Source organism: Anolis carolinensis, unplaced genomic scaffold (assembly GCF_035594765.1).
Source record: "Anolis carolinensis isolate JA03-04 unplaced genomic scaffold, rAnoCar3.1.pri scaffold_7, whole genome shotgun sequence".
NCBI lineage: Eukaryota > Metazoa > Chordata > Lepidosauria > Squamata > Dactyloidae > Anolis > Anolis carolinensis.
In genome coordinates this window covers 31,525,483-31,544,686 of record NW_026943818.1, presented here as the reverse complement: position 1 = coordinate 31,544,686, position 19,204 = coordinate 31,525,483, and the positions used below count along the sequence as shown (strand labels likewise).

At 40.6% G+C, this 19,204-nt stretch overlaps 1 protein-coding gene across 7 annotated transcripts in view; it reads right to left on the bottom strand.

The window, feature by feature from the left end:
- Positions 1 to 11,969, bottom strand: part of unc13a (unc-13 homolog A) — an 89,213-nt gene extending 77,244 nt beyond the window's left edge. For 2 of the 7 annotated variants that reach the window (XM_062960104.1, XM_062960103.1), the window contains exons 1-8: positions 11,788 to 11,964; positions 5,355 to 5,384; positions 5,018 to 5,117; positions 4,034 to 4,151; positions 2,085 to 2,208; positions 1,907 to 1,980; positions 1,676 to 1,709; positions 608 to 643 (exon numbers count right to left, since the gene is read on the bottom strand). In XM_062960104.1, coding sequence (XP_062816174.1) covers positions 608 to 643; positions 1,676 to 1,709; positions 1,907 to 1,980; positions 2,085 to 2,208; positions 4,034 to 4,151; positions 5,018 to 5,117; positions 5,355 to 5,384; positions 11,788 to 11,809 — 538 coding nt within the window. In that variant the 5' untranslated portion in view covers positions 11,810 to 11,964. Of the gene's footprint in view, positions 1 to 607; positions 644 to 1,675; positions 1,710 to 1,906; positions 1,981 to 2,084; positions 2,209 to 4,033; positions 4,152 to 5,017; positions 5,118 to 5,354; positions 5,385 to 11,787 lie in introns of all 7 variants that reach the window. The other 5 variants (XM_062960105.1, XM_062960110.1, XM_062960107.1 and 2 more) reach the window with 3 other exon arrangements.
- Positions 11,970 to 19,204: the final 7,235 nt, after the last annotated feature.

Sequence of the window (19,204 nt, the reverse complement as noted above, 5' to 3'; positions counted from 1 at the left end):
TCACAGCCCTGCATCTTGGACTCGGGGAGAGGCTCAGCCCCGCCCTCGTGAGCAGGAGCCACGCCCACTCCTCTAAGCCACGCCCCCCTTTCCAGGGGGCAGTAGGCCAAATAAGTGTGGGAACCATTGAACTACAGAACCCTGGGAGTTTGTAGTTTTCTGCCTTCTGTGCAAAACCGCCACTCCCGGGAGTCCGTCACGGTCCCGAGTGGGCTCCAAACAACATGTGTAGACGCATCCAGTTGATCATCAACATAATTTTGGATGAAATGAAGCTGGACTTCCGTTCTGTTCAGGAGGCCCGACTTCGGCATTTGCTCTTATCGATATCTGGCCGGGTGTAGCCGTTACGACCGACAGTTCGTGCCTTGCTTTCATGGATTCTGTTTGGATACTATAAAATTCCCTCCACCCCTAATGCTAAATAATATGGAATATTTCCAAAAGAGTCATATCTCTATAGACTTCACTTTTAGTTTCCACCTGTCCTCAAAAGAGGAGGTTAAGACTAGCTTGGAACCCAACAAGGAGATGAAACCGAGTATCGGTGTTTCTGGGACCCGAGTCGGAACAGGAGAGAAGGGGTCGAAGGGTTTTGCATACTTACTGTGTTGATCTCCCCAGCCAAAATAATTCCAGTTGCCTACAAGGAGAGAACCAAGAAGACATGTCCCTTTGAGAGACAAGGCCACTCCAAGGAGAGCCAGTCATCCAAGTTTGGAGGAACCCTACATCTCGAAAGGAAGGGATCTCGAGCTTCTGGAGGCTCAACCAAGGACAGGGAGATGTGGAAGGAGAAGAAGACACAAAGGGGGAAAGGGGAGACAAAGCCAAGTGGGGCCACCCCAGGGACCCCAGTCCGTTATCATTGGGGACAATGGGCGTTGTTGGAACCTAAGCTGTAATAGGACCCAAATGAGATGTTCAAGAGACAACCAGAGATCTCAGGAATCTCAGGGTCGTCCTCCAGCGTAAACTCTATGGTGGACGTTGACCATGGAGTCACGCTCTATGATATAGAACCGAATATCTATATATTAATCAATTAATCAAATAATTAATTAATACCAATCACATAATTAATATCAAGTAATCAAATAATTACTAGTAATTAAATAATTAATATCAGTCAATCAAAGAATAAATATACATTGATCAAATAATTACTATTAATTAAATAGCTGACGTCAATCAATCAAGTAGTATAAGCTGATCAAATAATTACTATTAATTAAATAATCAGCATTAATCAATCAATTAATATTAAAGGACCAAATGATATAAATTGATAATCAAATAATATAAATCAATCAAATAATGAATATTAATCAAACAAATAATCGACATCAATCAAATAATTAATATAAATTGATCAAATAATTACTGTTAATTAAATAATTAGTGACATTGAGTGCTTCTTTCTCTCTCCCTGTATTACAAGAAAACCGCACAACTTGCAATTCAGGACTTATTCTACACACACACACAATATGCAAATCCAAGTTATGTCATTTTCGGTGAATTTTCTGCACAGAAAACGATTTTTCATACAAATCGAACCGGTGCGGATTTAAGCACGGAATGAATTCGAAACTGCGAAGATTCTCCTCGATCTGAGTTTCTTCCCATGAGGAAACCACATTATAGATCAAATATTATTTCCATCTTTACTTACAGCACTGGGAGCCCGGGACCGGAAGTGGTTTTTCCTAGAAAACAAAACAAAACAAAACAAGGAAAGTCATTAAAACACCCTCAGATGTACAGCCAGGAGGTCAAAAATACAATTTTCTGAAACTTTCTAGGAATGGGAGAAGAGTGTTCATGGTCGGCCCTGACCTAAGGTTCGGTATCGACGTTTCGACAAATTGAATCGTGACATTTTACAACCACGTCAGAAACTTACGTCGTCTTGGTCCCGCATTGCGTTGAGCCGTTCCAGCTCCTTGACCCAATACCGCGCTTCTTCTTCGGGAATGTCTGGAAGACGAGAGAGAAACAGAAGGCGATACAAACAATGCAACCTCTCCGAGATTTTGGCGCGGACAGCGTTTCGCCTCAACGTCTCAAGAGCGTTTACCTACCGAGTGGGAGCTCAAAGCGGGTGTCCAGAAGGATGCGGTGGAATGTGGGGTCCTTGGTCCCGGAGATTTCGTTGTCTGTCATGATGACGTGGGAGTCGAGGGTCAGCCACACACCGGGGCCGTCCTGTGTGGACAGGAAGGAGGAGAGATATCACGAGACCAAGGGTTGAACCAGTAGGACTTCAAGGAAGCTCTCCAAGGTTCTAAGTCAACGGGTTCCTTCAAGAGAACTCTCCAAAGCATGGAGACAAGGGGTTCCTTCAAGGAAGTTCTCCAAGGCTCTGAGTCAATGGGTTCCTTCAAGGAAGTTCTCCAAGGCTCTGAGTCAATGGGTTCCTTCAAGGAAGTTCTCCATGGGTTCCTTCAAGAGAACTCTCCAAAGCACGGAGCCAAAGGAAGCTCTCCAAGGTTCTAAGTCAATGGGTTCCTTCAAGAAAACTCTCCAAAGCATGGAGACAAGGGGTTCCTTCAAGGAAGTTCTCCAAGGCTCTGAGTCAATGGGTTCCTTCAAGGAAGTTCTCCATGGGTTCCTTCAAGAGAACTCTCCAAAACATTGAACCAAGGGTTTCCTTCAAGAGAGTTTTCTGAGTCAATGGGTTCCTTCAAGGAAGTTCTCCAAGGCTCTGAGTCAATGGGTTCCTTCAAGGAAGCTCTCCATGGGTTCCTTCAAGGAAGCTCTCCAAGGCTCTGAGTCAATGGGTTCCTTCAAGGAAGCTCTCCATGGGTTCCTTCAAGGAAGCTCTCCAAGGTTCTGAGTCAATGTGTTCCTTCAAGGAAGCTCTCCAAGGTTCTAAGTCAATGGGTTCCTTCAAGAGAACTCTCCAAAGCATGGAGACAAAGGGTTCCTTCAAGGAAGTTTTCCAAGGCTCTGAGTCAATGGGTTCCTTCAAGGAAGTTCTCCATGGGTTCCTTCAAGAGAACTCTCCAAAACATTGAACCAAGGGTTTCCTTCAAGAGAGTTTTCTGAGTCAATGGGTTCCTTCAAGGAAGTTCTCCAAGGCTCTGAGTCAATGGGTTCCTTCAAGGAAGCTCTCCATGGGTTCCTTCAAGGAAGCTCTCCAAGGCTCTGAGTCAATGGGTTCCTTCAAGGAAGCTCTCCATGGGTTCCTTCAAGGAAGCTCTCCAAGGTTCTGAGTCAATGTGTTCCTTCAAGGAAGCTCTCCAAGGTTCTAAGTCAATGGGTTCCTTCAAGAGAACTCTCCAAAGCATGGAGACAAAGGGTTCCTTCAAGGAAGTTTTCCAAGGCTCTGAGTCAATGGGTTCCTTCAAGGAAGTTCTCCATGGGTTCCTTCAAGAGAACTCTCCAAAACATTGAACCAAGGGTTTCCTTCAAGAGAGTTTTCTGAGTCAATGGGTTCCTTCAAGGAAGTTCTCCAAGGCTCTGAGTCAATGGGTTCCTTCAAGGAAGCTCTCCATGGGTTCCTTCAAGAGAACTCTCCAAAACATTGAGCCAAAGAGTTTCTTCAAGGAAGTTCTCCAAGTCTCTGAGTCAATGGGTTCCTTCAAGAGAACTCTCCAAAGCATGGAGCCAAAGTGTTCCTTCAAGGGAGTTTTCTGAGGCTCTGAGTCAATGGGTTCCTTCAAGAGAACTTTCCAAGGCTCTCAGTCAATGGGTTCCTTCAAGAGAACTCTCCAAAGCATTGAACCAATGGCTTCCTTCAAGGAAGCTCTCCAAGCCTTCAAGTCAGTGGGACATTTGTCTCCCCACAACATAGCTGAGAGGAGATAATGTCCAAGTAGAGATATCCCATGTTTTCTGTTCCAACGGGATGGAGAATACCATGGTCTGGTGGTCTCTTCCAACCCTAGGATGCCACAAATTCATTCCAGGTTCCAATCTTGGCCTTCAAGGAGATCCCCAAAGTGCGGGACTCCGCCGAGAGCTCTTCTACGGCCAGCCAAGACCTGGAATGGATTCACTGCCCCCCAAGTTATGGGATGGGACCCACCTCGTTGGACTGTCGGATGGTGCTGAGGGGGATCCACACCGTGCCCACCATGGTGTCCCAGATAAGGCCCTTGTTCCACACTTCCACGGTCAGGCCCAGATCCAGACGGTTGATCTCACTGCAAGAAGAAGACTCACATAATCGGGGAAATAGTAGACCTCAAGGAGACTTATCTCCACATCTCCATCCTAAAACTTGCCGAGCAAATCCAAGGCTCTAGACATTAATAGTAGACCTCAAGGAGGCCTATCTCCTAGGCATGTCCGATCGATGAACAAAAATGTTTCAATTCTCGTTTCTAAAGTAGGGGGCGCTGGCGCTTCGATATAGAAAGTATTTCCAATTTTTTCACCCAAAAATTTCGGCTATTTCCGAAAATTCGTAATGATTCTAAATGTTTCTAAAATGGGGGACGCGCATGCGCAATCGCTACACACCGGGCTTGTATGGCAATCTTCCATGTGGACACAGAGGATGTTAGCCCCCACCTTTGCGTCCATCATGGAAGCTTCTGATTGGCCGGGGAGCGGCAGCCATGTTAGGCTGCGCTAGGCTCCCATTCAAGGTAGGTTGCAGAAACAAAATTTTTTTAAAAAAATATTTTAAAATATATATTTAAAAATTTGGGGGGGGAAGCATTCAACCATTCAAGGTAGGTTGAAGAAACCAAAAAAAAAAATTAAAATATTTTTAAAAATATATTTTAAAAAAAATTGGGGGGGGGGGATTAACGAAACATTAAGAGACAATTAGAGAATGGGCCAGCAATGGTTCGAATGACATTGCTGGTTGCGCTGTGAGACAATGTCTCGGAATGCGTATCAAAAAGCGAGAACAATCCGAAATAATTCCGATATATGATTCAAAACGATTTTTTGGACATGTCTACTATCTCCACATCTCCATCCTACAACATGCCAGGCAAAATCCAAAGCTCTAGACAACCAGAGGTCCTCCAGATACCCCTTTCGGAGTCCGACTTACAACATGAAATCCTGTTCCCAGCACGGAAGGTTTCCGCGCACCGCGATGGTCGTGCTCTTCACATTCTGGACTTTGAGGGTCACGTAGGTGTTGAACTTCTCTGCCCGAGAGAAAAGAGGACACGGTCAACGGTCAGCGGAGAGAAAGGTCTGGTCGACTCGTCCATTCCTTATTCAATATCGACAGCTTCTATTGATTCCCGCCCCCCCTACTTTACAAATACTCCTTCCCGCTTTGGTTGCTCTAATCTATTTATCATTTTCACAAAGTTGTAGAAGAATAGACCATTCTGGGTTTCCATTAACAAGTGTAGAAAGAGGAGAAGACGAGAACTCACCTTGAGGGCCATCAAACTTGGCTTTCTTGACTGGAAGAAAGAAGAAGAAAACAAGAGGGTTAGGCCTCAAACAATGACAATACTTGGACCATGAATGAATTGTTGTTGTTATTATTATTATTATTATTATTATTATTATGAATGATTACAATATTTGAACCATGATTGAATTATTATTATTATTATTATGACAAATGTTTACAATATTTGAACCATGATTGAATTATTATTATTATTATTATTATTATGACGAATGTTTACAATATTTGAACCATGATTGAATTATTATTATTATTATTATGACAAATGTTTACAATATTTGAACCATGATTGAATTATTATTATTATTATTATTAATGTTTACAATATTTGAACCATGATTGAATTATTATTATTATTATGATGAATGTTTACAATATTTGAACCATGATTGAATTATTATTATTATTATTATTATTATTATTATTATGACAAATGTTTACAATATTTGAACCATGATTGAATTATTATCATTATCATTATTATGCTGAATGTTTACAATATTTGAACCATGATTGAATTATTATTATTATTATGACAAATGTTTACAATATTTGAACCATGATTGAATTATTATTATTATTATTATTATTATGACGAATGTTTACAATATTTGAACCATGATTGAATTATTATTATCATTATCATTATTATGCTGAATGTTTACAATATTTGAACCATGATTGAATTGGGCGGCCATCTGTCGGGAGGGATCGGGTTGTGCCTCGCACGATTCCGAGAAAGCGAGTCCTGCCTCCGCCCCGCTCCCTCGCCGGTGTACTTGGACCGGCGTCCTCCGGCTCGGGACAACCCGCGCCTCCTTGGCTCCCGCTTCTGGGAAAACGCTTGACCTACTTCCCAGACCTCGTCCTCGTCGTCAGCGTGACGGAGCGCTTCTTCGTGCTGAAACGACTCTATGGATTCATTGATGCTTTTTCCCGAGGCCACGAAGGAGAAAAGGCTCAGAGACACAGGCCGGGGGGGGGGGGCATCTGTCGGGAGGGGTCCTCTGGGGTCCCTCCCAACTCAATCGGGGAGATAGTAGACCTCAAGGAAGCTTATTTCCACATCTCCATCCGGCTTCCTATCCGGCCACATTAGGGTGGACTGGATGACCTCTGGGGTCCCTTCCAGCCTTGGGCCCGTTTCCAGGAGAAACAGATTGGATCCCTTTTCTAAAGCTGGGAACAAATTGTTATGAAACAGCAGCACATGTTCAAAGAGGAAAAATGTGCCGGCGAGGAATCCAAACCCGGGCTTAACCGTTGCGGAACCGAGTCCGAATCCCGCTACGAATCCATTCAAACAAACCCACAAAGCCATCCAGCCTTTGCAATAATAATAATAGTAATAGTAATAATAATATAATTAATAATAATAGTAAAAGCAACCCCAGGGGCCATACAGCCTTTGCAATAATAATAATAATAATAATAATAATAATAATAATAATAATAATAATAATAATAGACAAACAAAAAAAAGTACAAGAAAACCGCACTACAAACTAGAGCTGAAAGCTGGCACAACAAAACATTGCATGGAAAGTTCCTTGACAAAATTGAAGGAAATAATAATAATAGCAACTCCAGGGACCATCCAGCCTTTGCAATAATAATAATAATAATAATAATAATAATAATAATAATAATAATAATAGCAGCCCTAGGGGCCATTCAGTCTTTGTAATAATAATAATAATAATAATAATAATAATAATAATAATAATAATAATAATAGTAAAAGCCAACCCAGCGGCCATCCAGCCTTTGCAATAATAATAATAATAATAATAATAATAATAATAATAATAATAATAATAATAATAATAGCAACCCCAGGGGTCATTCAGTCTTTATAATAATAGTAGTAGTAGTAATAATAATAATAATAATATAATTAATAATAATAGTAAAAGCCACCCCAGGGGCCATCCAGCCTTTGCAACAACAACAACAATAATAATAGCAACCCCAGGGGTCATTCAGTCTTTGTAAAAATAGTAATAATAATAATAATAATAATAATAATAATAATAATAATATACTAATAGCAACTCCAGGGGTCATCCAGTCTTTGCAATAACAACAACAACAACAACAATAATAATTGCAACACCAGGGGTCATCCAGCCTTTGCAATAATAATAATAATAATAATAATAATAATAATAATAATAATAATAAAATAGCAATTCCAGAGACCAACCAGTCTTTGCAATAATAATAATAATAATAATAATAATAATAATAATAATAATAGACAGACAAAAAACCAGTACAAGAAAACCACACTACAAACTAGAGTTGACAGCTGGCACAACAAAACATTGCATGGAAAGTTCCTTGACAAAATTGAAGGAAATAATAATAATAGCAACTCCAGGGACCATCCAGCCTTTGCAACAACAACAATAATAATAATAGACAGACAAAAAACCAGTAAAAGAAAACCGCACTACAAACTAGAGCTGACAGCTGGCACAACAAAACATTGCATGGAAAGTTCCTTGACAAAATTGAAGGAAATAATAATAATAGCAACTCTAGGGGTCATCCAGCCTTTGCAATAATAATAATAATAATAATAATAATAATAATAATAATAATAGACAGACAAAAAACCAGTACAAGAAAACCGCACTACAAACTAGAGCTGAAAGCTGGCACAACAAAACATTGCATGGAAAGTTCCTTGACAAAATTGAAGGGAATAATAATAATAGCAACTCCAGGGACCATCCAGCCTTTGCAACAAAAACAACAACAATAATAATAGACAGACAAAAAACCAGTACAAGAAAACCGCACTACAAACTAGAGCTGAAAGCTGGCACAACAAAACATGGCATGGAAAGTTCCTTGAGAAAATTGAAGGAAATAATAATAATAATAGCAACTCCAGGGACCATCCAGCCTTTGCAATAATAATAATAATAATAATAATAATAATAATAATAATAATAGACAGACAAAAAACCAGTACAAGAAAACCGCACTACAAACTAGAGCTGAAAGCTGGCACAACAAAACATTGCATGGAAAGTTCCTTGACAAAATTGAAGGGAATAATAATAATAGCAACTCCAGGGACCATCCAGCCTTTGCAACAAAAACAACAACAATAATAATAGACAGACAAAAAACCAGTACAAGAAAACCGCACTACAAACTAGAGCTGAAAGCTGGCACAACAAAACATGGCATGGAAAGTTCCTTGACAAAATTGAAGGAAATAATAATAATAGCAACTCTAGGGGTCATCCAGCCTTTGCAATAATAATAATAATAATAATAATAATAATAATAATAATAATAGACAGACAAAAAACCAGTACAAGAAAACCGCACTACAAACTAGAGCTGAAAGCTGGCACAACAAAACATGGCATGGAAAGTTCCTTGAGAAAATTGAAGGAAATAATAATAATAATAGCAACTCCAGGGACCATCCAGCCTTTACAATAATAATAATAATAATAATAATCAGACAAAAAACCAGTACAAGAAAACCGCACTACAAACTAGAGCTGAAAGCTGGCACAACAAAACATGGCATGGAAAGTTCCTTGACAAAATTGAAGGGAATAATAATAATAGCAACTCCAGGGACCATCCAGCCTTTACAATAATAATAATAATAATAATAATAATAATAATAATAATAATAATAATAATAATAATAATCGGACAAAAAACCAGTACAAGAAAACCGCACTACAAACTAGAGCTGACAGCTGGCACCCCCGAGAGATGGCCACCCAGCCTTTGTAATAATCATAATAATAATCATAATGGATTTCAACTCTCTTTGGGAACGACAGAGCGAGACCTATTTCTGTCTCCTCGATCCCTCTCGCAGCCGAACCCTCCCCGCCGACCGTCTGCGAATTTTAATTTTTTTCACACAAGCCGAGCCCAAAAATAGCAGCGCGAACGTGGTGACAGAGAGAAAGCGAGACATCTTTTCCCCAAGCTTTTCCACTCAAAATGGGTTTGAAGCAGAAGGCGGGACTGGTGGCCATCTGTCGGGAGGGATCGGATGGTGCCCTCCAGGATGAAAACGGGGTCAGACTGGATGTCCTTTGGGGTCCTCTTCCTTCCAACTCTGGGACTCTTACGTATTCTATACACAGGGCTGGGTGGCCATCTGTCGGGAGGGGTCAGACTGGATGCTCCTCCCTGAGTGGCAGGCGCTCTCGCCTGATTGACAGTTTGCATTCCGTCCGTCAGTCCGAAATTTATGAATGGAAGGAGGCCATGAATTATTCAATTATTCAGGACTAACTAACCGGGGACGCTGGGCCTCAAATGAAATCCCATAATAATAATAATAATAATAATAATAATAATAATAATAATAATAATAATGCAATATATATATATATATATGGGAGTGATGGAGATAAAGGACACTCTATATACACACCTATATAATTAAATGTAATAATATTATATAAAATGTAATATTATACACCTATATGTGTATATAAGTAATACAACACACACCTATATATATACCTATATACACCTATACGCACCTATATAATTAACTGTAATAATATTATATAATATGTAATATTATACACCTATATGTGTATATAAGTAATACAACACACACCTATATATATACCTATATACACCTATACGCACCTATATAATTAAATGTAATAATATTATATAAAATGTAATATTATACACCTATATGTGTATATAAGTAATACAACACACACCTATATATATACCTATATACACCTATACACACCTATATAATTAAATGTAATAATATTATATAAAATGTAACATAATACACCTATATATTTATATAAGTAATACAACACACACCTATATATATACCTATATACACCTATACGCACCTATATAATTAAATGTAATAATATTATATAAAATGTAACATAATACACCTATATATTTATATAAGTAATACAACACACACCTATATACACCTATACGCACCTATATAATTAACTGTAATAATATTATATAATATGTAATATTATACACCTATATGTGTATATAAGTAATACAACACACACCTATATATATATACACCTATACACACATATAATTAAATGTAACAATATTATATAATATGTAATATCATACACCTATATGTGTATATAAGTACTACACACGCACCTATATATTTGCACCTATATACACCTATATACACATATATAATTAAATGTAATATTATATAATATGTAATATTATACACCTATATGTGTATATAAGTAATACTACACACATATAATTAAATGTAACAATATTATATAATATGTAATATCATACACCTACATGTGTATATAAGTACTACACACACACCTATATATTTACACCTATATACACCTATACACACATATATAATTAAATGTAATAATATTATATTAAATGTAATATAATACACCTATATATGGATATAAGTAATACTACACACACACCTATATATATACACCTATATACACATACACACACACATATAATTAAATGTATTAATATTATATTAAATGTAATATAATACAACTATATGTGTGTGTGTATATATATATATAATACACATATATAGACACACAACTCCCTATATATATATATAAATATATATATATATATATATCAATAGAGATGAAGGATGCCCCATACCATTCATTTATTATTATTATTATTATTATTATTATTATTATTATTATTATTATTATTATTATTGTTATTATATTTAGGAATATATAAAGAGAGGGGACAGAGAAGGGGGATGCCCATATGACAAGGAGCCTGATGAGGAGGACAGTGATGGGGAGGGTGACACAAAGCGTGGGCAATTATTTATATTTATATTCCAAAATATAGTATATTTGGGAATATAATAATTGTATTATTATACTATTACATAATAATAATAATATAAAGAGAGGGGACGGAGAAGGGGGATTCCCGTTTGACAAGGAGCCTGATGAGGAGGGCAGTGATGGGGAGGGTGATGCAAATCCTGGGCAATTATCTTTATATTCTGACATATAACATATTTGAGAATATAAATATAAATATAACATATTTGAGAATATAAAGAGAGGGATGGAGAAGGAGGGGGATTCCCGTATGACAAGGAGCCTGATGAGGAGGGCAGTGATGGGGAGGGTGATGCAAATCCTGGGCAATTATGTTTATATTCCCACATATAACATATTTGAGAATATAAATATAAATATAACATATATGAGAATATAAAGAGAGGGATGGAGAAGGAGGGGGATTCCCGTATGACAAGGAGCCTGATGAGGAGGGCAGTGATGGGGAGGGTGATGCAAAACCTGGGCAGGGATGCTGCCGATGTGTCTGAGGGATGGAGAAGGCGGATGCCCATCACCCCGGCACCTTACCTCCCACACAGAGCAGAGACATGGCTCTTCCTCTCTGGTTTTCCTTCTATTCGGTTTCTTGTCTGTCTGCGAGGATGGTGTGGCCGAGCATCTTCCTCTCTTCTTCCGAGAGCGAGGCTTCCTAGCATCCAGCCATCTTGCCCATCGGCAGCTCCTGACGTCAAGCTGATGAAAGAAGAAAGAGGAGGAGGAGGAGGGAGGGAAAGAAGCATGGGCTCACCCGATTGGGTGGGCACGGCGCACTCCGATAGGCCACTGAAATCCCATTCAATCCAACCCGTCATTACCAGCATCACCACAACACCACATCACCTTTATATATATATATATAATGCAATTAAATATAATGCATATATATATATATATATATATATATATATATATATACACTAGCTGTGCCCGGCCACGCGTTGCTGTGGCAAAGTGGTGGTAGTATTGGTTAAAAATGGTGTAATTTTTATTTGATGTTATTTGCATTTTTTATTAATTTTATTGTAAGTTATATTTTTATTTATAATATTTTCTTATTTTCTTGTATTATTTTTAGTTATTTTCTGTTATTATAGTATTTTATTGTATTAATCTTTTAGTGTTTTTAATTATTTTTTAGTGTTTTTTGTTATTATTATTTTTTGGGTTGCTAGTAGACCAAGTTGGAGGAGCTTAGCCTTCTAACTGGCAGCAATTGGATAAAAGCAATTATTCCTCTCTCTCTAATTAGGACTTTATTTTTCTTTTCTTTCTGTTGTATCAACCTAGAGGCGTGGATGATGGGTTGTGTTGTCAAATTTCGAGGTTGGGGGGCCTGTAGTTTTGTTGTTTTGTGGGTCGCCGTGATGCCATCACTCTTTTATATATATATATAAATAATGCAATTAAATGTAATACTATGACACAGTTGACAATATATATATAATGCAATTAAATATAATGCATATATATATATATATATATAATGCAATTAAATGTAATACTATAATGACACAGTTGACAATATATATAAAATGCAATTAAATATAATGCATATATATATATATATATATATATATATATAGATGTGATGCAATTAAATCCAATGCAACGAATAGATATTATAGTAACACAATTAAATAATACCAATATAGATATTATAATAACACCTTGGGAAACTACAACCCCCAGGGCAATGAGGACCTTGGGAAACTACAAATCCCAGAGTGCCAATGGGTTGGGGTTCGAACCCGGGTCCATGGTTTGATTTTTTTTTTGCAGGAGACCTTGGGAAACTACAACTCCCAGGACGATGAGTATCTTGGGAAACTACGACTCCCAGGACGATGAGTATCTTGGGAAACTACGACTCCCAGGATGATGAGTATCTTGGGAAACTACGAATCCCAGGACGATGAGTATCTTGGGAAACTACAACTCCCAGGACGATGAGTATCTTGGGAAACTACGACTCCCAGGACGATGAGTATCTTGGGAAACTACGACTCCCAGGATGATGAGTATCTTGGGAAACTACGAATCCCAGGACGATGAGTATCTTGGGAAACTACAACTCCCAGGACGATGAGTATCTTGGGAAACTACGACTCCCAGGACGATGAGTATCTTGGGAAACTAGGACTCCCAGGACGATGAGTATCTTGGGAAACTACGACTCCCAGGACGATGAGTATCTTGGGAAACTACGACTCCCAGGACGATGAGTATCTTGGGAAACTACGAATCCCAGGACGATGAGTATCTTGGGAAACTAGGACTCCCAGGACGATGAGTATCTTGGGAAACTACGAATCCCAGGACGATGAGTATCTTGGGAAACTACGACTCCCAGGACGATGAGTATCTTGGGAAACTACGAATCCCAGGACGATGAGTATCTTGGGAAACTAGGACTCCCAGGACGATGAGTATCTTGGGAAACTACGAATCCCAGGACGATGAGTATCTTGGGAAACTACAACTCCCAGGACGATGAGTATCTTGGGAAACTACGACTCCCAGGACGATGAGTATCTTGGGAAACTAGGACTCCCAGGACGATGAGTATCTTGGGAAACTACGACTCCCAGGACGATGAGTATCTTGGGAAACTACGACTCCCAGGACGATGAGTATCTTGGGAAACTACGACTCCCAGGACGATGAGTATCTTGGGAAACTACGACTCCCAGGACGATGAGTATCTTGGGAAACTAGGACTCCCAGGACGATGAGTATCTTGGGAAACTAGGACTCCCAGGACGATGAGTATCTTGGGAAACTACAACTCCCAGGACGATGAGTATCTTGGGAAACTACGACTCCCAGGACGATGAGTATCTTGGGAAACTACGACTCCCAGGACGATGAGTATCTTGGGAAACTAGGACTCCCAGGACGATGAGTATCTTGGGAAACTACGACTCCCAGGACGATGAGTATCTTGGGAAACTACGACTCCCAGGACGATGAGTATCTTGGGAAACTACGACTCCCAGGACGATGAGTATCTTGGGAAACTACAACTCCCAGGACGATGAGTATCTTGGGAAACTACGACTCCCAGGACGATGAGTATCTTGGGAAACTACGACTCCCAGGACGATGAGTATCTTGGGAAACTACGACTCCCAGGACGATGAGTATCTTGGGAAACTACGACTCCCAGGACGATGAGTATCTTGGGAAACTACAACTCCCAGGACGATGAGTATCTTGGGAAACTACGACTCCCAGGACGATGAGTATCTTGGGAAACTACGACTCCCAGGACGATGAGTATCTTGGGAAACTACGACTCCCAGGACGATGAGTATCTTGGGAAACTACGACTCCCAGGACGATGAGTATCTTGGGAAACTACAACTCCCAGGACGATGAGTATCTTGGGAAACTACGACTCCCAGGACGATGAGTATCTTGGGAAACTACGACTCCCAGGACGATGAGTATCTTGGGAAACTACGACTCCCAGGATGATGAGTATCTTGGGAAACTACAACTCCCAGGACGATGAGTATCTTGGGAAACTACGACTCCCAGGACGATGAGTATCTTGGGAAACTACGACTCCCAGGACGATGAGTATCTTGGGAAACTACGAATCCCAGGATGATGAGTATCTTGGGAAACTACAACTCCCAGGACGATGAGTATCTTGGGAAACTACGACTCCCAGGACGATGAGTATCTTGGGAAACTACGACTCCCAGGACGATGAGTATCTTGGGAAACTACGACTCCCAGGACGATGAGTATCTTGGGAAACTAGGACTCCCAGGACGATGAGTATCTTGGGAAACTACAACTCCCAGGACGATGAGTATCTTGGGAAACTACGACTCCCAGGACGATGAGTATCTTGGGAAACTACGACTCCCAGGACGATGAGTATCTTGGGAAACTAGGACTCCCAGGACGATGAGTATCTTGGGAAACTACGACTCCCAGGACGATGAGTATCTTGGGAAACTACGACTCCCAGGACGATGAGTATCTTGGGAAACTACGACTCCCAGGACGATGAGTATCTTGGGAAACTACAACTCCCAGGACGATGAGTATCTTGGGAAACTACGACTCCCAGGACGATGAGTATCTTGGGAAACTACGACTCCCAGGACGATGAGTATCTTGGGAAACTACGACTCCCAGGACGATGAGTATCTTGGGAAACTACGACTCCCAGGACGATGAGTATCTTGGGAAACTACGACTCCCAGGACGATGAGTATCTTGGGAAACTACAACTCCCAGGACGATGAGTATCTTGGGAAACTACGACTCCCAGGACGATGAGTATCTTGGGAAACTACGACTCCCAGGACGATGAGTATCTTGGGAAACTACGACTCCCAGGACGATGAGTATCTTGGGAAACTACGACTCCCAGGACGATGAGTATCTTGGGAAACTACGACTCCCAGGACGATGAGTATCTTGGGAAACTACGACTCCCAGGACGATGAGTATCTTGGGAAACTACGACTCCCAGGACGATGAGTATCTTGGGAAACTACGACTCCCAGGACGATGAGTATCTTGGGAAACTACGACTCCCAGGACGATGAGTATCTTGGGAAACTACGAATCCCAGGATGATGAGTATCTTGGGAAACTACAACTCCCAGGACGATGAGTATCTTGGGAAACTACGACTCCCAGGACGATGAGTATCTTGGGAAACTACGACTCCCAGGACGATGAGTATCTTGGGAAACTACGAATCCCAGGATGATGAGTATCTTGGGAAACTACAACTCCCAGGACGATGAGTATCTGGGGAAACTACGACTCCCAGGACGATGAGTATCTTGGGAAACTACGACTCCCAGGACGATGAGTATCTTGGGAAACTACGACTCCCAGGACGATGAGTATCTTGGGAAACTACAACTCCCAGGACGATGAGTATCTTGGGAAACTACGACTCCCAGGACGATGAGTATCTTGGGAAACTACGACTCCCAGGACGATGAGTATCTTGGGAAACTACGACTCCCAGGACGATGAGTATCTTGGGAAACTACGAATCCCAGGATGATGAGTATCTTGGGAAACTACAACTCCCAGGACGATGAGTATCTTGGGAAACTACAACTCCCAGGACGATGAGTATCTTGGGAAACTACGACTCCCAGGACGATGAGTATCTTGGGAAACTACGACTCCCAGGACGATGAGTATCTTGGGAAACTAGGACTCCCAGGACGATGAGTATCTTGGGAAACTACGACTCCCAGGACGATGAGTATCTTGGGAAACTACGACTCCCAGGACGATGAGTATCTTGGGAAACTACGACTCCCAGGACGATGAGTATCTTGGGAAACTACAACTCCCAGGACGATGAGTATCTTGGGAAACTACGACTCCCAGGACGATGAGTATCTTGGGAAACTACGACTCCCAGGACGATGAGTATCTTGGGAAACTACGACTCCCAGGACGATGAGTATCTTGGGAAACTACGAATCCCAGGATGATGAGTATCTTGGGAAACTACAACTCCCAGGACGATGAGTATCTTGGGAAACTACGACTCCCAGGACGATGAGTATCTTGGGAAACTACGACTCCCAGGACGATGAGTATCTTGGGAAACTACGAATCCCAGGATGATGAGTATCTTGGGAAACTACAACTCCCAGGACGATGAGTATCTTGGGAAACTACGACTCCCAGGACGATGAGTATCTTGGGAAACTACGACTCCTAGGACGATGAGTATCTTGGGAAACTACGACTCCCAGGACGATGAGTATCTTGGGAAACTACGACTCCCAGGACGATGAGTACTTTGGGAAACTACGACTCCCAGGACAATGAGTATCTTGGGAAACTACAACTCCCGGTACAATGAGTATTTTGGGAAACTACAACTCCCAGAACGGTGAGTATTTGGGAAACTACAACTCCCAGGACGGTGAGGACCTTGGGAAACTACAACTCCCGGGGTGCCAATGAGCCGGGATTCGAACCCAGGTCCATGCTTGGATTTTCCTCTCTCTCTCTGTCTCTCTCTCTCTCTCCTCCCCTTCATTCATTCGTCGTCCTGGGAGTTGTCGTTTCCCAAGATACTCATTGTACCAGGAGTTGTAGTTTCCCAAGATACTCGTTGTACCAGGAGTTGTAGTTTCCCAAAGTACCCATTGTACCAGGAGTTGTAGTTTCCCAAGATACTCATTGTACCAGGAGTTGTAGTTTCCCAAGATACTCATTGTACCAGGAATTGTAGTTTCCCAAAATACCCATTGTACCAGGAGTTGTAGTTTCCCAAGATATTCATTGTACCAGGAGTTGTAGTTTCCCAAGATACTCATTGTACCAGGAGTTGTAGTTTCCCAAGATACTCATTGTACCAGGAGTTGTAGTTTCCCAAGATACTCATTGTACCAGGAGTTGTAGTTTCCCAAGATACTCATTGTACCAGGAATTGTAGTTTCCCAAAATACCCATTGTACCAGGAGTTGTAGTTTCCCAAGATATTCATTGTACCAGGAGTTGTAGTTTCCCAAGATACTCATTGTACCAGGAGTTGTAGTTTCCCAAGATACTCATTGTACCAGGAGTTGTAGTTTCCCAAGATACTCGTCGTACCAGGAGTTGTAGTTTCCCAAGATACTCATTGTACCAGGAATTGTAGTTTCCCAAAATACCCATTGTACCAGGAGTTGTAGTTTCCCAAGATACTCATTGTACCAGGAGTTGTAGTTTCCCAAGATACTCATTGTACCAGGAGTTGTAGTTTCCCAAGATACTCATTGTACCAGGAGTTGTAGTTTCCCAAGATACTCATTGTACCAGGAATTGTAGTTTCCCAAAATACCCATTGTACCAGGAGTTGTAGTTTCCCAAGATATTCATTGTACCAGGAGTTGTAGTTTCCCAAGATACTCATTGTACCAGGAGTTGTAGTTTCCCAAGATACTCGTCGTACCAGGAGTTGTAGTTTCCCAAGATACTCATTGTACCAGGAATTGTAGTTTCCCAAAATACCCATTGTACCAGGAATTGTAGTTTCCCAAGATATTCATTGTACCAGGAGTTGTAGTTTCCCAAGATACTCATTGTACCAGGAGTCGTAGTTTCCCAAGATACTCATTGTACCAGGAGTTGTAGTTTCCCAAGATACTCATTGTACCAGGAATTGTAGTTTCCCAAAATACCCATTGTACCAGGAGTTGTAGTTTCCCAAGATATTCATTGTACCAGGAGTTGTAGTTTCCCAAGATATTCATTGTACCAGGAGTTGTAGTTTCCCAAGATACTCGTCGTACCAGGAGTTGTAGTTTCCCAAGATACTCATTGTACCAGGAGTCATAGTTTCCCAAAGTACCCATTGTACCAGGAGTTGTAGTTTCCCAAGATACTCATTGTACCAGGAGTTGTAGTTTCCCAAAGTACTCACCGTTCTGGGAGTTGTAGTTTCCCAAGATACTCATTGTACCAGGAGTTGTAGTTTCCCAAAATACCCATTGTACCAGGAGTTGTAGTTTCCCAAGATATTCATTGTACCAGGAATTGTAGTTTCCCAAAGTACTCATTGTACCAGGAGTTGTAGCTTCCCAAGATATTCATTGTACCAGGAGTTGTAGTTTCCCAAGATATTCATTGTACCAGGAATTGTAGTTTCCCAAAGTACTCATTGTACCAGGAGTTGTAGTTTCCCAAGATATTCATTGTACCAGGAGTTGTAGTTTCCCAAGATATTCATTGTACCAGGAATTGTAGTTTCCCAAAGTACTCATTGTACCAGGAGTTGTAGTTTCCCAAGATATTCATTGTACCAGGAGTCATAGTTTCCCAAGATACTCATTGTACCAGGAGTTGTAGTTTCCCAAAGTACTCATTGTACCAGGAGTTGTAGTTTCCCAAAGTACCCATTGTACCAGGAGTTGTAGTTTCCCAAGATACTCATTGTACCAGGAGTCATAGTTTCCCAAAA